The following is a 19,365-nucleotide window of genomic DNA, read 5'->3' as shown; positions in this document are numbered from 1 at the left end:
TGAATCCATTGTGAATGCCCTCTGAATGAGCCGTAGGTGTCTATCAATAGCCATGTATCGATCTTTCTCACAGTCGGCATTCGGTCCACCGTCGAGCTCCGTGGGCACCGTTGTGGAGTGTGCAGCCATCCTTTGCATGGAGTAGCGCTGCTCCTTTGTAGCAGTGAAGGGGGAGTGGAGCAATCTGATTCTTGTGAACTCAGCTCCTCCCATCGCTGCGACTGCGCAGTTCAATTTTTCACTTTTTTTTTTCATTCCTACTCTGGCTTCCGGACGCCAAGACAGAGCGCTGCCGCCGAATTTAAAGAGACAGGCTTTAGTTTTTTTTAAATACGAAAAACGGTAACCATTGTCTCTGGGCTTATTTTCCGATACTTCTTGCCTGGGCTCGTTTAATTCGATGGTGATGTTTCATCAAAGTCACCGAGAGTAGCAGGTTGTCTGTCATCAACCTTCATTCTGCTGGATTTCCCGTCCTTTTTTTTTTTTTTGCCTCTGTACCTAGACTGTCCAGCTAGGCAGAGTAGGGTTGCTTGCTGGCAGGCTGGCTTCCCGACCGAGAGCAAGGTTTGTCGGCTAGCCAACAACTGGAGGTAACGCCGAAGCTTCCCTCTTAAGTTGTGGTAGCGGCTCTCGAGCCTCCTGTCGCCGGGATAATGGCGAAGATTCAGGCGCACAGCACCGCGAAGCAAATAAACCAAATTCAAGACAAGCCTTACGTTATAACACAAAAGCAAGTGCAGCAGCAGCACTTCCAGAAGCTGAAGGTAAGGAGACAACGGACATGACAAGGGAAAAGTGGCTGAGAGTCAGAACCATTTTGTTCGTCGGATCATTGCATTGGATTTGAGGCTTTTTTCTCTTTCTCTCTTCTGTCGTCGAGAGTAGTGAAAGGAACGGCTGGCTAACGTTAGTTAGCTCGCTGGCCTATTAAAAGTAATTCATTGCTAAACAGCCTAACGTTAACATTTAATGTTGGATTTAGAAGCTATGTTTCGTTTAGTGGATGTGCGAGTGACAGTGGAGTGGCACAGTTAGTGGTACTTTCTCATTTGCCATATCAATAAGTGCTTCTGTGAGCAAACGTTAACTCAGACCTCGCTTGTGGGAAGTTCCTCCTTGTTCGTTTTTTCAGCCACCCGAACAAAGTGGAGGACGTCAGCCAGGCTAGCCAAGAACGGCTATTTCACTTCATTAGCAGCTTCAGTACACGTTTCTTTGTTATAGTAGTGTTTTAATATGTCGTACTGTTTTTGCCAACGCGACACTGTTGGCCGGGGACCAGCTGTGACTAAACATATTGTATAAATTTGTATGCGGGTAGGTGTTGCAAGTGTTGGTGGAGTTATTATCGTGAGTCGACTGGCTCCTGGCTAAACGTTAGCTACAACAACCCTCTTTAAGATGTGGACTATTTGTGACAATGGCTTGTGTGAAGACATTTTTCCCCCTTTAGCGCAACCTAAACTAGCCTAGCTGTGGTAGCGAAAGAAAGCAGTGGAGTAATGAACAAAAGCTGCCTGGTGTCTCTTGTGTATGCCCAGTTATTTATTTATTTTAGCGTTAGTTGTACAGCTTGTACTGCTAACCAGAGGATTTGTTGATGTTGCACTTTGGCTGATAGTGAACAAATCAGTCAGCATTCACGTAACTTCACGTATGCAGCACTGAAACAAATCTGTACGATGGGGCTACCTGTAATTTTATAGTACAAATCGGAAATAAATGCATTTATTAATAATGCAAAACGTAGCATTTGAAATCTATAAACAAGCTTTGTAGCTGTAAAATCATCCACCGTGAGCACCGTGGCTGGATTCTGGGGAAAATGCTGCTCCATACATCCAGCTGAGACTGCCTGTGCTTTGTTCTGTACTGATTTTTTTCTTCCTCTTCTCCATGTTTAGGTTGAAGATGCCTTGTCATATCTGGACCAAGTCAAAATTCGTTTTGCGAATGACCCTGGGATATATAACAAGTTTCTCGACATCATGAAGGAGTTCAAGTCGCAGAGGTATCATTGGGCATTTATGCAAACAAACCACAAGTAACTACTACACAGGGGCACACAGGGAGCACACTGATTTCTGTTGTGCAGTTTTTAAGGGAGGTGGTCCAGATCCACTTTAAAATACAGTGGGATCTTCATTTACCCATACGCCACCAAGTCTTATGAAATTCAGCTTGATGGTTTTTGTATAATCTTGTGACCAACTGGCAGCTGTACTTCTGCCAGGGTGAAAACCAGAAGTAATGGGAGTTCTAGTAATGCATTCTTAATGACATACATTCCCATACATATTCTTTAGATGGTGATTGTGCTGCTTGTTTATGGAGTTTCATTACGTTGTGCTGTTTAATCCTTGACTAGTTCTGTTTCACAATCTGGAGTTTATCAGTGCATATGAAACTGCACATAGCTTCTTACTGTAATTATGCAACTGGTATTATTATCTTGAAATGAAACGAGGACTAAAAGCAAATCCTCTTTGCTCCTTTTTCTTTAAAGCTAACATGTGTAGCGCTTATTAATAACTTGTTTTCTGTTTTTGCTTTGTGGTGTTTGAGAGAAGTAGTTAATCAATCTTTCTCAACCAAACTTCTAAACTATCTGTATGTCTTCTGAAATAGCATCGACACACCGGGAGTGATAAACCGTGTATCACAACTGTTTCATGGACACCCAGACCTCGTCTTGGGCTTCAATGCCTTCTTGCCACCGGGGTATCGGATAGAGGTCCCTAAGAATGGGATGGCTTTCCTTCAGTCTCCTTTCTCTGCACAGGTAAGATACTCTTTTTAAAGAGATATCAGATATAAGTAAAGCAATGTACAGCAGTGTATGCTGACAGCATTATATGTTTAAGACCACAGAACATCTTAGGAGGAAACAGGTGTGGCTCTACTGCCCTGAACTTCAGCTGAATGATCTACCTGAAAAAGCCCTCACGAAGATTTCACTACAAAATGTGACAGCAGCTTTGTAGTTTAACAAAATTTCAGCTGGAGTTCTGCTTCTTCCTGTGCATTTTTGGCTGAAACAAGCACTTAAATCTCATCACAAAGAGCCAAATATATACAAGTTGTATATAAAAAAGAATTTCAGAGATTAGGAATCTATGTTAGACTTTAAAAGAATTTTACGGTGTGACACAAAAACGACTACACTGAGGAATTTGTAATGATTTCACTCTGTGGCATTTGGTCCGTGTCAGATTGAGTTAAACTTTTATATGTGTCAGCTCCTTCAGTTTCTGTGTACAATTTTATTATTTTAAAGTAAAAGCTGGGAACTAACTTCCAGGGATGTTTTGTTCTGAGAGATGGATCGTGCTTAGGTAGTGGATGGCAAGATAATGGGATTTGGGCAATCTTAGGTGTAATGTTAGTGTGACTTGGGATTTGCATCAGAACTACTTTCCTTTAATACTGACTTTAGATTACAAGTACATTCATATAAACATCCAGTCACTTTTCTTTCTGAACATTAGGCATAAAGTATGCATAATGCATGCGTTTCTTTTCTAAAACCTATGAAAGTTTATGTAAACTTTTTCTGTTAAATCATTTTAATATTTAGTGCTTTATGTTTACTGTGTACCTTTTGTCTACAATTACAATTGTTATTGTGTTATATAGAGTTTATACACTGCTAAGAGAGGGATTTAAAACGAACCCACAGAGCCAACTTATGTTTGAGTGTTTAATATTTCTGCAGCAACACAAGCACATTAAAGTTGGTTTACGTCATCATTTTAGCTGCACCTGCACCGGCATATACAAACAGATATTTCTCCCCAAGTCGTAAATAAACAGTCTTTTTCTTAATGCATCTCTGTGCAGGTATCCCCAAGCCCGCAGGGGAAGAGTCCTGTCGCTCCTGCTGTTGCTGCAACCTCGGGTAGCGCCTCTTCCTCTCACTCTGAAGTGGGACCTGCCCAGACCAGTGAAGTCAAGGTGGCCACAACAGAGCCCCTGTCTTCATCAGCAGCAGGACCTCCAGAGCCTCCCAGCAGACTTTCTCTTCCCCTGACCAGCAGAGAGAGCCAAAATCCAGCAGCCACCTCATCTGTGTCCCCGCCTGCCTCAGAGACGAGCCCCGTAGAATTTGATAGCGCCATCAGCTACGTCAACAAGATTAAAAACCGTTTCCTGGACCATCCAGAGATCTATAGAGCCTTCCTAGAAATTCTTCACACATATCAGGTACTGTAGAAGTAAGGCCATGAATACTGCATATTCATAGCATAAAAGGTGTTGGGTTTTTATTTGCAGTTTCTGAGTTTTGTTTTTATTTTGTGTGTGTGTGTCTCCCCTATATCTCTATAACATTTTAGAAGGAACAGCTGGAGGTGAAGGAGAGTCGAGGCAGTCGAGGCAGCAGTGGGATGACAGAAGATGAGGTGTTTTCTAAAGTTGCCAGTCTCTTCAAGGGACAAGAAGACCTGCTGGCTGAGTTTGGACAATTCTTGCCCGATGCCAAGAGATCACTGGTGAGTTGAGCAGCATAGACGGAGATTTCTGATGTTCCACTTGGGAAGGAGATGAAAATCTGCACAGTTTGAACAGAAACAATTTGCAGTCGGGCACGAAAGCAACATTTCTCATTTCCAGTTATTTTAACACAGTTTACAACAGTGACATTTTGTATATTTACGGCTCTGAAATGCCATCATGATAATATTCACACAGTCACAGTGAAGTGCCACTTTTGAACAGCTGAATATATAACTTGTCAAAAACGTTGTATTTCTGTCAGTCAGTTCTCTAAGAAGTTCCCAAAGTCCCAAGAAGTACTACTGAGCATTTTTTGCCCACGTGCCTCCTCTTTTGTAGTTCACAGGCAGTTCGCTCACCGGGGGGAAAGAGCAGCTGAAAAGAACAGAGGAAGAGGACACGATAACCAAACAGAACAAAAAGAGGCCGAGGCCCATACTTCTCCAGCATATGTCCCCACTGCTCAAGGTAAGTTCTTCTCTCTTCAGCGGGTCAGTCAGTGAAAGAGACAAAAGCTGTGCATTATGAGCTCAAATGCTACGTTTTATGATTGTTTTTGCAACTTCATCATCTTGTGAAATAGGGTCTAAAATTCTGACGTATTCACAATTAATTAAAAACAAGAGAGAGAGAGAGAGGTGGAGCTTTGAAAGACACCATTCTTGTTACAGACGCTACAGAACGACTGTTACCCTTATGGACTTTTTATTTGCTTTTACTTTGGTAAATTTCTTTATTTTCATAATTGTTGAGTAACACAGTAACAGTTTAATTGAAGAGAACTTACTGAATACCAGTTTATTTTTAATCTGTTACATTGAGTCATTTCTATAAGTTAATGTGTTGCATGTAAGCCCCGTGATGTATGTCATTTACTATTATGGACATTACAGCCTGCAACATGCTGGGCAAAATGTGTCTCACAAGCTTGTAACATAATTACAGAGTATTTGCATTCCTTTACTTCATTTCGTCAGCACCAACTCATTTGCTAGAAAATAATTTTGTGTTGCACAACACGAACTTTTCTTTAAAAGTTTCAACAGCTCTTTGGGATTTTCCAAAAGCGGTCGAGTTTGTGATGTTCAGATTTTATTCTTCTCTTTATTTAGAAAAAAATGAAGTATTCCTGTACCAAAGATCAGTCCTTTGCTTCGGTTGGCAAACATGGAGTCTTAAGAGAATTTTCCTTCTTTGATAAGGTGAGGGATTATTCTTCTGGGCTGTACTTCTGGATTTTATTTATTTAATTTTTTATACTAAATTTTTAATCCCATAATGTTTTTTCTTTTTGTTTCTTTTTGTTTTTAACTGAAACTTTTTTTTATTTTTTAAAGTGATTGAGCGAATTTTATTGTCAACCCAACTGTCGTTTAGGTTCGTCGCCTGTTTAAAAGCCAGGAAGTATATGAGAACTTCCTGCGCTGCATCGCCTTGTTTAACCAAGAAGTCGTTTCAGGAGCCGAGCTGCTACAGCTTGTTACTCCTTTCTTGGGGTGAGTGGATGGAAAGAATTTTGAGATGGATAGAAAGAGACAAACTAAAGTGGAAATGGTTTATGATGCTAATATCCAGTGTTAGTGAAGCAAATGGCAACAAATATTAAGATATTGTTTGTTTTCAGATATGACATTCAGGTCAACTTTACAAATTTGAAAGTTATCTCTAAATGGTCGTCACAGGGCTTTTTATACTAGCTGAAAATACCAGATGTACTTCAGTTATCTGTCATTAATAATTTTGTCCATATCCTTGCAGGAAGTTTCCTGAACTGTACACACAGTTCAAGTCATTTCTCGGGGACAAAGAGCTCTCTCATGCTGTGTCAGGGCTGTCGGATCGTTACATGGAGGGAGGAGGGGGCAGGGAGGTGGATTATGCCTCCTGCAAGCGCCTGGGGTCCAGCTATAGAGCACTGCCCAAGACCTACCAGCAGCCTAAATGCAGTGGGCGCACGGCCTTATGCAAGGAGGTATATCTACTTAAGAGTTTACCAAACAAAGACCACTGCGTCATTCATTTCTTAAAGTTATCTGTGTGCATTTGAGCCCCTTTCATCTGTTCCTTATTATTTCTTTGACAGCATCTTAACATGTTGGCTTGATGTCTGAATTTAAATGTTTATTTTTTTTCAACATAGCACAAGTTTGAACTGCATGCATAGAAACTGATGTCTAGATACGCACAATATTATGATTCCTGTTATCTTTGCATGCCTCTTTTGTGCCTTTGTCCCTCGATCAGCTCACCTAAGAATGTCATTGTTTTTGAGGACTCCCTAAACCTCACATGACATGAGGGGGTGGGCGAGGTTGCCAACTTAAGTTTCTGTCTCACACCTTCAGGCTGCCAAATATGAGGATGTCTCGAAGCTCTTCCTTTATGAAAACAGCTGCTGTTAGTAAGCTCTTATGCACACAGGGCTGAATCTTGCTGACAAGTTTTTTTTTTTCTTTCTTTTTTTTGTTTTTACCCCACATTTATTTCATCATCAACCCTGGTTGATAAACATCAGTCCATAAGTTACAGCTTGCATGCTTGTAGCTGCTTGAGGTAAACGCGCAGGCTTTTACAAAATCACATCTTGAGTGTCGACTTTCCCTCTTTAAGTTTGTTTGACTTGAATATTAAATTACAAATTTGATCAACTTAACATTGAATTGTTCAAGTTCGCAAGTGATGAATCGGTGTTGTCTACATGTAACACGCAACCAGTGTTGGTCAAGTTACTTGAAAAAAGTAATCAGTAACTAATTACTGATTACTTGCCCCCAAAAAGTAATCCCGTTACTTTACTGATTACTTATTTTCAAAAGTAATTAATTACTTAGTTACTTTTTAAAAACACGATTTACAACCTGAGTAGGTGATAAAGTGATAGATCTTTCAGCCCAATTCTACTTTTTCTACATAATCCATCATACAAAATGGAATCAAATGGAAAAGTCTCTTTTTAAAACTTGTTTTATTAGTTTTAATCTTTTAACTTTATGCATCAAGCAAAAATTTAATTATATGCAACATTCTCTGACTGGAAGAAATTAGTTTAACATTTAAACCTATTTTCTGCACATTCCAGCACATAAAATAAAATATTTTTTGTGTTTACACTCAGTCTTTCAAATAGATGCAAGTAAAACACAGCAGAAAATAAATAAAGTCAAAGACTCAGCGGTCCTGTTGCTCTATTTTCACCTGTAAAGCAGGAGTGGGGCAGGCGGAGGTTTACCCTGGTGCAGGTGTGCCGCGGTCAGTGGAAGAATCCGTGAGTTTCTCTGTGAGTTTCCCATTACGTCGTAGCTACTCGGTGCTTGTTTGGAAGTTTAGGGGTTTTTTCGCTGTAAAAAGAAGTTTTCTTCCCACGCACAGCGGACACTAATGTTTTTGTCACTTTTTATGGAATCAAACTCAAAGTAAGGTCAGTACTTCCACGCTTTAAACGCTGCACGCTCATACTCTCTCTGCACTCCATATATGATCCACTGTTGATCTGCACACAGCTGTTGTCACGAACGTCGCACTCGCTTACGTCACTGTCATGAGACATTCTCGCAAAAAATCACGGTTTTAGTAACGCAGTAACGCAGCGTTCCTACGGGAAAGTAAGGGTAATCTAATTACCGTTTTTGCAATAGTAAACCCTTACTTTACTCGTTACTTGAAAAAAAGTAATCGGATTACAGTAACGCGTTACTGTCTATCTCTGCACGCAACTAATCAATTTAATTTTCTAATCAGCTGTTTTTTTGAAACATTTTACTATCACTATGTTTTGAAACCATGCCATTTTGAATCTGTATAATGCCGATGGGAACAGCTTGACAGGCATAAAATAGTATTTCTAGGCCAGCAAGTCAATTCCTAAAAAGCTATTAGCAGAAACTTGTCACTTGTCAGTATGGTGTGCAGTGTGTCCGCAAAAAAGTTTGAGGGAAGTGGAAAACCGGACAGGTTGCAGACAAAATGAGTGTCAAACCTAAACAATTCTCTACAGTAGATGAACAATATCTGAAAGTCATGTCCTTAAGAAATGGGGAAAATAAAATCCAGCAAAGACTTGACATGGAACCTTTCAGTTGATCATCTAACCCTATCCCTGATCAGTATCTAACAGAAAATAACACTATAAATTATTCCCTTTTCAAAACTCTGAATAACCACAGTGATGTACAAGACTCTGACCTCATATGTCACTTTATGCATCACTGATGTAACGTTTTGCAGATATGGTGAATATCTTGTGGAGCACATCATTGCTCTCTTTCTGATTGTTGTGGGCGTGTCTGAATGAAGCTGCGAGTCAGTCTTCCCACATTTTCTCACACTTTATTGCCACCTGTATTTTAGTGAAATGGTGGGAAACCAACGGGGGGAAAGTGTATTGCTTGTGCATGTGTTTCTGTCTCGAGTGCAAAGTACACAAAAACAGGAACTCGGTTTTGAAAATGTTGAACCATGGCAAAAGGTTACACATGCAGTTAGGAGCACATGTATACACAGACGTACTGTTTGCTCAGTAGTATGCACATCGTGTGACCACCTAATAGAAACTTTGACCCTACTGCCATATTAGGATTGTAACTTCAGAAGCGTCTATTACTTAGCAGTCATCAGGAGCATGTTGAGGGAAAGAAATCCTAATTAATGGCCTGGTAGCTGGTAGTTGATTATGGTTATGCAGAATCAGATGAGTACAGTAAGGACAGGGAGGCAGTATGTAGCTTAAATATGTTTTTCCTTTTCTCATAGAAAAGTTTCAAATAACAAAGGCAGCATATGTACAAGTAATCGCTGAGGCTCAGCCTCCAGGCTGCTTTGAACCTTTCCTGCATACCCCTAAAATATGCCTTCTTGATAAGGCGTTCTGTCAGCACGGCAGCCTCACGTACCCTCTCTTCAAATATTTTGTGTGTGAGGGGCACCCAATCCGTAGAAAGATGCCTTAAAGGGATCTGTGCTACAGCAGATTGATCGGGCGATCATATTGTAACTTAATTATACTTTCTGAAGTCCAGAGTAAAAATATCAAGGTGCATAAAAAGCAATCTTTAAAGTGTTACCATAGAAAAGTGTGCTGGCATGAAAACTCATGTTTTTATCTGTATGTGTGCAGGTATTGAATGACACCTGGGTGTCTTTCCCCTCCTGGTCAGAAGATTCAACCTTTGTTAGCTCCAAGAAGACTCCTTATGAGGAGCAGCTGCATCGCTGTGAGGATGAAAGATTTGAGGTATGTGCATCTTAATGTTAGCGTTTTTAACAAGTAGTAAATATATTTGGTGACCCCGAGGATGTTTTATTCTTAAACACATATATCGCGTGGTGCTAAGCTTTAGAAGATGCCCTCTAAAAGCCGTCTCTAACACTTATTCTTTAGTTGGATGTTGTTCTGGAGACAAACTTGGCCACCATCAGAGTCCTAGAGAGTGTCCAGAAGAAGCTTTCTCGCCTCTCACCAGAGGACCAGGACCGATTCAGATTAGACGACTGCCTGGGCGGCACCTCTGAGGTCATCCAGCGTCGTGCGGTGTATCGTATCTATGGCGACAAAGCCCCTGAGATCATCGAGGGACTGAAGAGGAGTCCTGCTACTGCTGTGCCTGTGGTGCTGAAGAGGTCAGGACAATCTCTTTATCTCAGAATTCCCCAGTGACGTCTGACATGTGCAGACACTTTAAGCCTTATAGCCACAATATTCTTTCATATGCATATGAAATAGCAGGATGTTGAACCAACACATCTAATGTTTACATCACTGTGGCTATAGAAGGAAAACTGTTGATTATACTTCTGTTTACATGACCAGCTGAGAGATTTAAGCAAGTGACAATATGATGGGAATATTCAGCTGCTGACAGCGTGAGCAAAATCCTTGTATCAACATGGAGGTCTTTGTGCACCCTGCTACACGAATAGTGCTTTCTGAAGAACTGCCTTTTTCCTTCCAGTCTAACATGTGAAAAAACAAACGCACTGTGGTGACAAAATAGATTCAACTACATGAATGTTTTTTTTAGGCGTCAACTTTAAAGCTTTTCTTTCCTCTCCAGGTTGAAAGCTAAGGAGGAAGAGTGGCGAGAGGCCCAGCAGGGTTTCAATAAGATTTGGAGGGAGCAGTACGAGAAGGCCTACCTGAAGTCCCTCGACCACCAAGGAGTCAACTTCAAACAGAACGATATGAAGGCCCTGCGGTCGAAAAGTCTTCTTAATGAGATTGAAAGCATCTACGACGAGGTAAACACTCCTCTATTCGCGACCTTGAATGGTGATGAAAAGATAACGAGGTGTGAAGCCTGATATAGCAGTCCTGCATAATCGCTTTTGTATAATCATAAGAAGAGTCAGACTCAGTGAGAGGGTATAAAAGCGTTCATTATAGTGTAACCTGACTATTATCCTCTCACATTTTCTAAAATTTAAAAAGATTATTCTGGTGCTTACAGTTCTTCAGTCAGGTGCACAACATGCGTCACCTGACTGAAGTTTCACATTTGACATTTTAACTTGTTCAAACTTCTGATGCTTCTTTAGGATTTCGCGTCCACGTTGACGTTACTAAAGTGGACCTGTTGAGGTCTGTATACGTGATGGGTAATCCCTATGAGCCAAAATCCCTGGGCAAAGCTCTGACCACCAGCCCCGCCTCCTGCTGTTCAAACCTTTTGTTTGTCATGGACAGCCAATTAGAGGACAGCTAACTTATGAGGAGGGTGGGCTTAAAGGGGGAGGAGCTAAAACAGTTTTTCCAGACAGGAGATGAGTTGAGGGCCTGAACTGAAATAAATTAACATTATTAGGAATTGTGAGTATGCAAAGCTACTCTAGTAGCATTTTTAGTAAGAACAGAGCTATAAAATTTTCCTTAAGTGGCTTTGCTCTAACACCATGGCTCATAATGAAGATGGTGTGTTTCAGTCAAAGGACATTGAGTGCAGGTGGGGTTTTTTTGTTGAAGGGATTTGTCAGAGGTCAGTGAAACCTCTTGGTGTCAAAGGTTTCCGTATTTCTGCTTGGCCTGTAGGAGTTTCCTTCTGCTGTCTGATTTTCTTCTTTTTACCTCAGCGTCAGGAGCAGAGCACAGAAGAAGGTGGTGTTGGCCAACAAAGCCGTAATGGTTCAGCCTCATCCAGTGAACCTCACATGGTGTTTACTTATGAGGACAAACAAATCCTGGAGGATGCTGCCTCACTCATCATCTACCACGTTAAACGACAACCAACTATTCACAAAGATGACAAGGACCACATCAAACGCATCATCCAGCACTTTGTCCCCGACTTGTTCTTCTCCCGCCGCGGTGAGCTCAGTGATACTGAAGAATGGACGGATGAGGAGGCTGAGCTGGAAGAGGGAGGCGATAAAGGAGGAGGTGGAACCGCCACCACCGCAGCAGGCGGAGGAGGAAATGGTAATAATGCATCAGGAGCAGCAGCCAGCAGTTGTCAGTCTCAACCCCAACCTGTCCAATCACAGTCCCAGACCCAGTCCCAACCGCAGCAGCAGCTCAACGGTGATTCCAGGAGGAGGCGCTGCAGCCCATCCCAACCTGCAGAAAACGAAGCCTCGACCACCTCAAGCAGCATAAGCCAGCCTGCTGGATCCACACCGACCCCGGGGTCTACACCTATGGAGATGAGCTCGGGTGCAGCCGGGGAGAAGGTGGACCTTCGTGACCCCGAAGCAGAGCACCAAAAGGAGCTGGATGGTGTCTACAACCTGTTTTTTGTCAACAACAACTGGTATTTCTTTTTGCGGCTGCACCAGACTCTGTGTTCGCGGCTGCTGCGGGTTTACCGACAAGCAGAACGACAGCTGCTGGAGCATCGAGCTGAGCAGAGCAGAGAGAGGCTGCTGATGGCAGAGGGACGGAGGGAAAAGGCGTGTGACCTCGCTATGGAGCTCCGCCTCAAGCAGCCCAGTAAGTCCAGTCTATGTTTACAGTTACTCACATCTTTACAGTCGTCAGGTGTTTGATTTTTAAGTGGGGTTGGTCAGCTGTGATGTAGACAGGTAAGCTCAGTGTAGGTGGCTTTATTCCAGATCACTGAGCAATAATCACACGCTGTAATATACAAGTTACTTCATCAAGACGATTAGATAATTAGCTTCAATAAATGTGCACTGAATCAGAATGTGCTTTTAAATTGGTGTCAGTCACACTGTTAAATAAGATTAATGTTTGCTAAAGGGAATGATGTTCCAGATATGTTGAAACATTTCTCAGTGTTTAAAACAGCACGGCAATAAAATAACGTTTGAAAAATGATCGTTCTACTAATGCTACGTGTCAACCTTTATTTAGTTGACTTTGTTCAGAATCTGAGTGTTGTAGTAGCATTGTTGTGTTTTGTTTAGGGAAGAAATCTGTGGTGAAAGACTTTTTGATGCTCTGAACAGATTTGCAGGACCTGTATGGACCAGTTAAAGGCACTTTTCTAAAAGTCTGTTTAGGACAAGGTTTACTGGTTATCAAAAACAAACTAAATTCTTGTTCAGCATATTACAAGCTGTACATGTAGAGTGTCTTAGGCCACAATATTACATTCCTTGTAATATAAGACACAGAAAAGCCTCTTGTTTGAGAAACTTTCTAATATTTAGTCATTTTAACCGATAGTTTCTGATAACTGACTTGTTGCTGCAACCCTTCTTCAGATCAGAAGAATCTGTTCTTCAAACACACATCAGGCCTGCCTTTTGTAAATAACTGCTTTTGGTTGCTGGGACAGGGTCTCTACTAGGCCTGCACAATAAATCGAACTGACCAAAGAAACCCCTTTACACATTTGACCAGTCGAATAGAGCCCTTCACGGCATTAACCAATCAAATGGATTAGAGGCCCGCCTCCTACTCAGGTGGGGAACGAACAACGCTGCAGCACCGAGTCAGAGTTGTAATGGCTGAGAGCGAGACGCATGACGAGAACGCTACTGACTATGAACTCGTGGCTAAAAAAAAAAAGTACCTCGCTTATTTGGAGGTACTTTGGATTTGATAAAGACAACGTTCTCCAAACACAGGTGCTCTGCAACACTTGCCGAACACTCGTGGCAACCACCAGAGGAAACACGACTCCACCATCATCTTCAACACAACCACAGAGAACAGTTTGAAGAGTTCCAGAAAGACAGGGCTAGCCAAACAAAGGTCGCTAATGTTAAGACAAAGAGCGCAGCAGTCCAACAGCCGTCTCTGTATCAGAGTTTTTCAAGTGGAACTCCTTATGAGAAAACGTCGAAGCGCTACAAAGAAATAACAGAGGCCATTACACATTTTTTTGGCTAAAGACATGATGCCTATAAATACAGTTAGCAGAGAGGGCTTCACCAGTCATAAAGTGGACCAGAGATACCGCATCCCCTCACGAAACTACTTTTCCCATGTTGCCATTCCACAAATGTACGAAACATGCCGCAAGACCGTCACGTTTGAACTGAGCCAAGCTGAAAACTACGCAACAACTACAGACCTATGATCAAGTCGTACAACGGAGCCATATATGAGCTTCACAGTGCACTTCCTCACCGTAGACCCTGAACTGAAAACACGGTGTCTAGAGACTGTGTGTTTTCCAGACTCTCACACTAGTGAAAATACAGCCCGTGTATCACGTGAGGTGCTGGCCAGCTGGGATCTTAAAGAAGACCGACAAGTGTGTTATGTTTATTCAAAACGAATTCTAGAGACCGGGAAGGATGTCTTTCAGAATTCAAGCCTCAGACACTTTTTATGGGGGCAATGTTTCAATGTTAAAGTGCACTTTGGTGTTACTCTGCTAATACAGCAGCTTTCTTTAAATAAAACTGTTGCAGTAAAACAGAAATTATGTATTTGTTTTTTTGTTTTGCTATTTATTTTATCGCAAGTCATATCGTTATCGCAATATTGATCACAGTTATCGCACATCGCAGGTTTTCCTAGTATCGTGCAGCCCTAGTCTCCACTGCACATCCACACGGATAAGCTGCTCTAACAAAAGTGCTGTCCTTCCCCTTCCACAGGTGAGGTGGAGTTAGAGGAGTATTACCCAGCTTTCCTCGATATGGTGCGCAGTTTGCTTGATGGCAACCTGGACTCTACACAATATGAGGACACGCTGAGGGAGATGTTCACCATCCACGCCTATATCGGCTTCACCATCGACAAAGTCATCCACAACATCATCCGACAGGTAAACAGTTTCACACACAGGTTAATTCTCTAAGTCCCGTGACTCTGTAATGTGAACACTGGCATATTCTAATATTTACCTCTCTGACTAAAGTTGCAGCACCTGGTGAGCGACGAGGTGTGTCTGCAAGTGGTTGAGCTTTACCTGGCTGAGAGGAAACGAGGGGCAGCCGGGGGAAACCTGTCCTCACAGTGTGTTAGAGCAGCTTGGGAGACCAGCTACCAGTGGAAAGCTGAGCGAGTGATGGCCGAAGAGAACTGCTTCAAGGTGAGTCCAGTGGGTTAAACGCTTGGCCCTGACACACAGCTGTTGTTTGAAGTAGTGAAACTATTTCAGATTATCCTTCTCTGCAGTAAAAATATGCTGCTCTGCGATTTCACAGGACGGTAAAAATTTCAGAAGACTAGATGTACCCATAAAAGGAAAGTGCATCACTTAAGCTGTTTTTGTAAAGGAATGTTTTACGGACAGCGATCGTGATTGTAGGAAAACAAAAGCCAGCTCACTCCTCCAGTCCAAGTATTTTTTTCCCCAAGGATTCATTCTTTACATTTTTCTCATGCTGTTGAGGCCTTTGGTGCAGTCGATTGAAATTTCACCTTCCAACTAATGACTGAGATTTAACTACGTTTTTGTGGACCTGAAATTATTTTATGACAGCCAGCTGTACCACAGCGTGATAAACACGTTTACACTTCAATGTAATCAGATGCTACCTTTCTCTGGTACTAACGCTTTGATAACAGCTGTTGAATACTTGATTACCGGTTGTAGAAGAATGGAAATGCTTTTCTGGGATCCAAACAGTTTGCTTGCTTTGTTTTTTTTTTTGTTTTTTTTTAAGATGTTATTGTTCAATTGAGAAAACAGCACAGTGTTCAGTAATTTTATCTTTTTAAATTTTAATTTTATCTGCATGCTAGGGATGAGAAACGCTGTACTACTGACCGCACAGTATAACACTTTTGTGAGGAGGGTGGGGGGAGATGTAGTTTATTATTGTTATTGGGGCAGGGATAGCTCAGTAGGTAGAGTGGTGGCCCCATGATCGGAAGGTTGGTGGTTCGAAGCCACTGAACTGCTCCCCTACACACTGCTCCCCGGGCGCCCGATGGCTGCCCACTGCTTCACTTTGTCACACTTTTGGGTCATAGTTTTGATTCAGGTGTAGTGAGGTCATTCAAACATGGGTGTTTCATTTTTGTCATCAGGTGATGTTTATTCAAAACAAGGGTCAAGTGACAATGACCATCGAGCTGCTGGACACTGAGGAGGCCCAGGCTGATGACCCGCTAGATGTTCAGGTAAACACTTATTTATTAACAATTTCTAAACTTGTTTACATACCAGAAACTTGGAAATGAATAACTGGACTTTGATTAAACACGCTGGAACTTTCCTCTGTTAGTGCCTGTCGAGCTACATGGAGCAGTTTGTAGGAACAGAGTCCAGTCTGTGCTCTCAAGCAGAGGGCTACTTCTTCAAGCCCGTATTTCTGCCCAGGTATGACAGATGTTTCTACTGTTTCTACTTATGTGGCAGTATAAATAACAGCAGAATAAAGGTGTGACAGTGGAAATGAATCTGTAATATATTATATTTCATTATACTTGGAAAGAGAAACCAAAGTGCATTTGAATTCCTGCACACCTCCTGCGTTACGTGTCTTATTTTTAATAAACGTTGTGCTGTGATGGTGCATTTCTTTTGTGTATTAGACTAGACAGAATTTGTTCAACTAAAAATCAAGTAAAACTTACAAAACTGTGTCCCCAAATAGATTTTGATTGATTTCATGTTTTTATGTTTGGCTCGTTGTGCCTCAGCTGGTAGCATTATGGGAACGCTCTGTTAAAGGTATCTGATGACAGATCTGCTGTCATCTCAGATAACATTTGTAAAGATCAACAGGGTATAACGGATGTCTTTCAGGAACCCTGAGAATACGTCAAGGCAGTTTTTTGTAATCCGCACCGTGTCTCCATTTTTTTCAGGAACCTGCGCCGTTTTCGCCGCTGGCAAGTGCGACAGGTGGAGGCGATGCGCTGCAGGAGAGAGTGGCACCGCCAGCTGGGCGTGGAAAACGCCGGCAGTCTCGACTGTCGTTTTAAACTCAACACTCACAAGATGGTGTTTGTCATGAACTCTGAGGACTACATGTACCGCAGAGGGGCCCTCGTCAAGGCCAGGAAGGTAGGCTGGCATCTAAGTTTAAATTTAGACATCCGTCCTCCGCGTGGGTCTCATCAGAGCTCTGCTGAAGAAAAGAAATCCAACCCTGCTAGTTTTCTGCTTGTTAAATCCGGTTTTGTCTCTCAGTGACAAGTCTCTGACAGTTTGTCTTCTTCCTTCACAGTCGCAGCACAGAGTGGCAGCGAGCCAGCACGAACGCTTCGACAAGTGGCACCAGAGCTGGCTGACCAATCACGTTACAGCCTCGGCTGAACGCTCCGTACAGAACTGGTTAATGGGCGAAGACGAGGAGGATCTCATCCCCTGCAAGACTACCTGCCTCTCGACTGAAGTGAAGGGGCAGATGGTCAACAGATACCAGGTTCATTACAGCGGAAGCAAAGCCCCTTCTTCACCGTAGAGGCCTGCACAGAGATGGACAGTAATGCGTGCACACACACACACAGACACACACACACACACACAGGTAAATGCATGAATGCAAAGGACATACGTACACTAAACACAGACATAAACAGCTGCAGTCGTGTCTCCACGACGTGCTCGCTCACTCACTCTGACTCACGGATGAAGAAACTGGCAGAAACGCAGTGAGTCAGTGAGCGAGCGAGAGGAGTGACGATGTGGGGACGAGGGCCAACAGACAGTGAAGTAATCAACGAGAGCCAGCTCGGCCCTGATTGGCTGCACGAGTGGAACGCACCGGGAAGAACGGAGTTCATCATCCTCAGCATCTTTATCATTCAAGCTTCTGTGGTGGCAGTAACGTTAATAAGGCTGACGGCTGAGTCAGCTGATCAGGTGAGGACTCATGAGATCATGGGATTTGTTTGAGAAATGTGAATGTCTGTTTGTTTTTCTTTTTCTTTTCTTTTTTTTTTTTTTTTAAGTCAAATGTAGTTTTTAGCCTCTAAAGCCGGAGAGCCTGCCTGTGGGTCGGTTGGTTGGTTTCTGTGTGTTTATATGGGGAGATTATGGTAAACGTGTGTATGTATGTGTATCCTGCTCTCTTCATTTTTGTCTAATTGTAGGCCCACTGCAGGCTCTGCAACTATAGTAAATGCGTTATTACTGTATGTGCATATATATACACACAACAGGGATCCTGTATTTTTATATATGCATCTACACATCTAAAGATCATGTGGTTCTCTACAGTGTTTGCTGTCAGCCAACTCTTGATGTTTGTTGTTTATTTTTTTGTATTTCCCCCTTTTTTGTGTTGTAGCTAAACAAGTTATCACTGGGGCAACAATGAGTCCTTAAGATTAATTGGTTTAATATTAATGAAGATCAAATTATGTATCATATTCATCACCAAATGTTTAATTTCGCATTGTTCTTTTTTTGCATACTGACATTGAAAATAAAATCGAAATATCAGTGTTAAAATAGAATGTATAACATTTATCCTGTATCAGTTATCATAAAATAAACAACCTAGTTGTGAACTTCTTAGATGTTGACTAGCAGCTTGTTTGTCGTTGAGTTTAACCAACACAGCCTCGCCGACGCAAATCAGTCACTGTTGAGGAGTGTCTGTGTGCGCAGATGGAGCCTGTAAAGAGGAGATAATCTGACAGACCAAAAAACCTGGAGCTCAAACGACAATGGTAGAAACCTGCAGCTGCTTCGATAACTAAAGAGTCATTTATTTTTAAAGGTATGTGCAAAAGTTTTGACAGTCACAAAACAGAATCTGTTGTCATTTCTTAGTGGAAATCTATGAAAAATGCCAAAGATGAAACAGTTTGACAGGCATGAAATAGTAACAAAGTGATCAGCAAAGAATATCTGTGTCATTTAGAAAATTGAGGAAACTAGATGAGTAAAAAAGAGAAGTGGTCTACAAAAAACTGCATACAGTAGATGACCTGAAACAGGACCTGAGAGAACATCTGGCCCTTCAGTTGATCCATCTACTGTTCACCAAAGCTTGGTTAGAAATGGCTTCAGAGAAAATATGGATATAAAGAAGCAATTATTAAGGACGGGAACAGGGCTGAGGTATGCCGAATTACATAAGTACTGGAGCAAAAATCAACAGCTGAGGCTGAATTTGACTTTTTGGGTTAAAAATCCTTGTCTTTATGCCCAAATATGGCTATAGGCTGTGTCACGATCTGAGGCAGACTGAAGCCAGTGGTGTTGCGGATCTTGTCAAGCTTGATGGATTGATGAACAAATAAAAGTGCCACCAGATTTTAATCATGTAAAACCATCTGCAAGGCATCTGATTATTAATGGCTTCATTTTTCAGCATGACAGTGACCCCAAACATACTGACAGTGCAGTAAAAGCATAGCTCAACAGAACAAAGGCAGCCAACATCCAAAGAAGAGCTCTGAACGTCCTCCAAGGAGCCTGCAGAACTATTCCTGAACACTTACAGAATTAAGAGAGTTCAGACTGCGGTGCCAAATATTGACTGAAAGCTCATTAGAAATGCACAAACTCTGTGTTTGCCTTTTACACTGTTTGTACAAGCTTCAATAAATTACTG

General features: G+C 42.0%; 1 protein-coding gene across 2 annotated transcripts; it reads left to right on the top strand.

The window, feature by feature from the left end:
• The first annotated feature begins 280 nt into the window (after nt 1-280).
• On the top strand, nt 281-18,312 carry sin3b (SIN3 transcription regulator family member B). Of its 2 annotated transcripts, none has more exons than XM_080877526.1 (19): nt 281-767; nt 1,908-2,014; nt 2,632-2,785; nt 3,844-4,206; nt 4,338-4,493; nt 4,837-4,965; nt 5,610-5,699; nt 5,875-5,993; nt 6,256-6,469; nt 9,611-9,727; nt 9,875-10,113; nt 10,548-10,731; nt 11,560-12,415; nt 14,500-14,669; nt 14,763-14,936; nt 15,881-15,973; nt 16,078-16,172; nt 16,664-16,862; nt 17,026-18,312. In XM_080877526.1, the coding sequence occupies exons 1-19, from the start codon at nt 657-659 to the stop codon at nt 17,260-17,262; spliced, it is 3,807 nt and encodes a 1,268-aa protein (XP_080733652.1). In that variant the 5' UTR covers nt 281-656; the 3' UTR covers nt 17,263-18,312. The 2 variants fall into 2 exon arrangements, with proteins under 2 accessions (XP_080733652.1, XP_080733653.1); XM_080877527.1 differs by lacking the exon at nt 281-767 and adding an exon at nt 1,128-1,320.
• The last annotated feature ends 1,053 nt before the right edge of the window (nt 18,313-19,365 follow it).

Source organism: Rhamphochromis sp. 'chilingali', assembly GCF_963969265.1.
Source record: "Rhamphochromis sp. 'chilingali' genome assembly, chromosome: 3".
In the NCBI taxonomy this organism is placed as follows: Eukaryota; Metazoa; Chordata; class Actinopteri; order Cichliformes; family Cichlidae; genus Rhamphochromis; species Rhamphochromis sp. 'chilingali'.
Note: the sequence above shows the minus strand (reverse complement) of the source record. Positions and strands in the feature narration are given on the sequence as shown.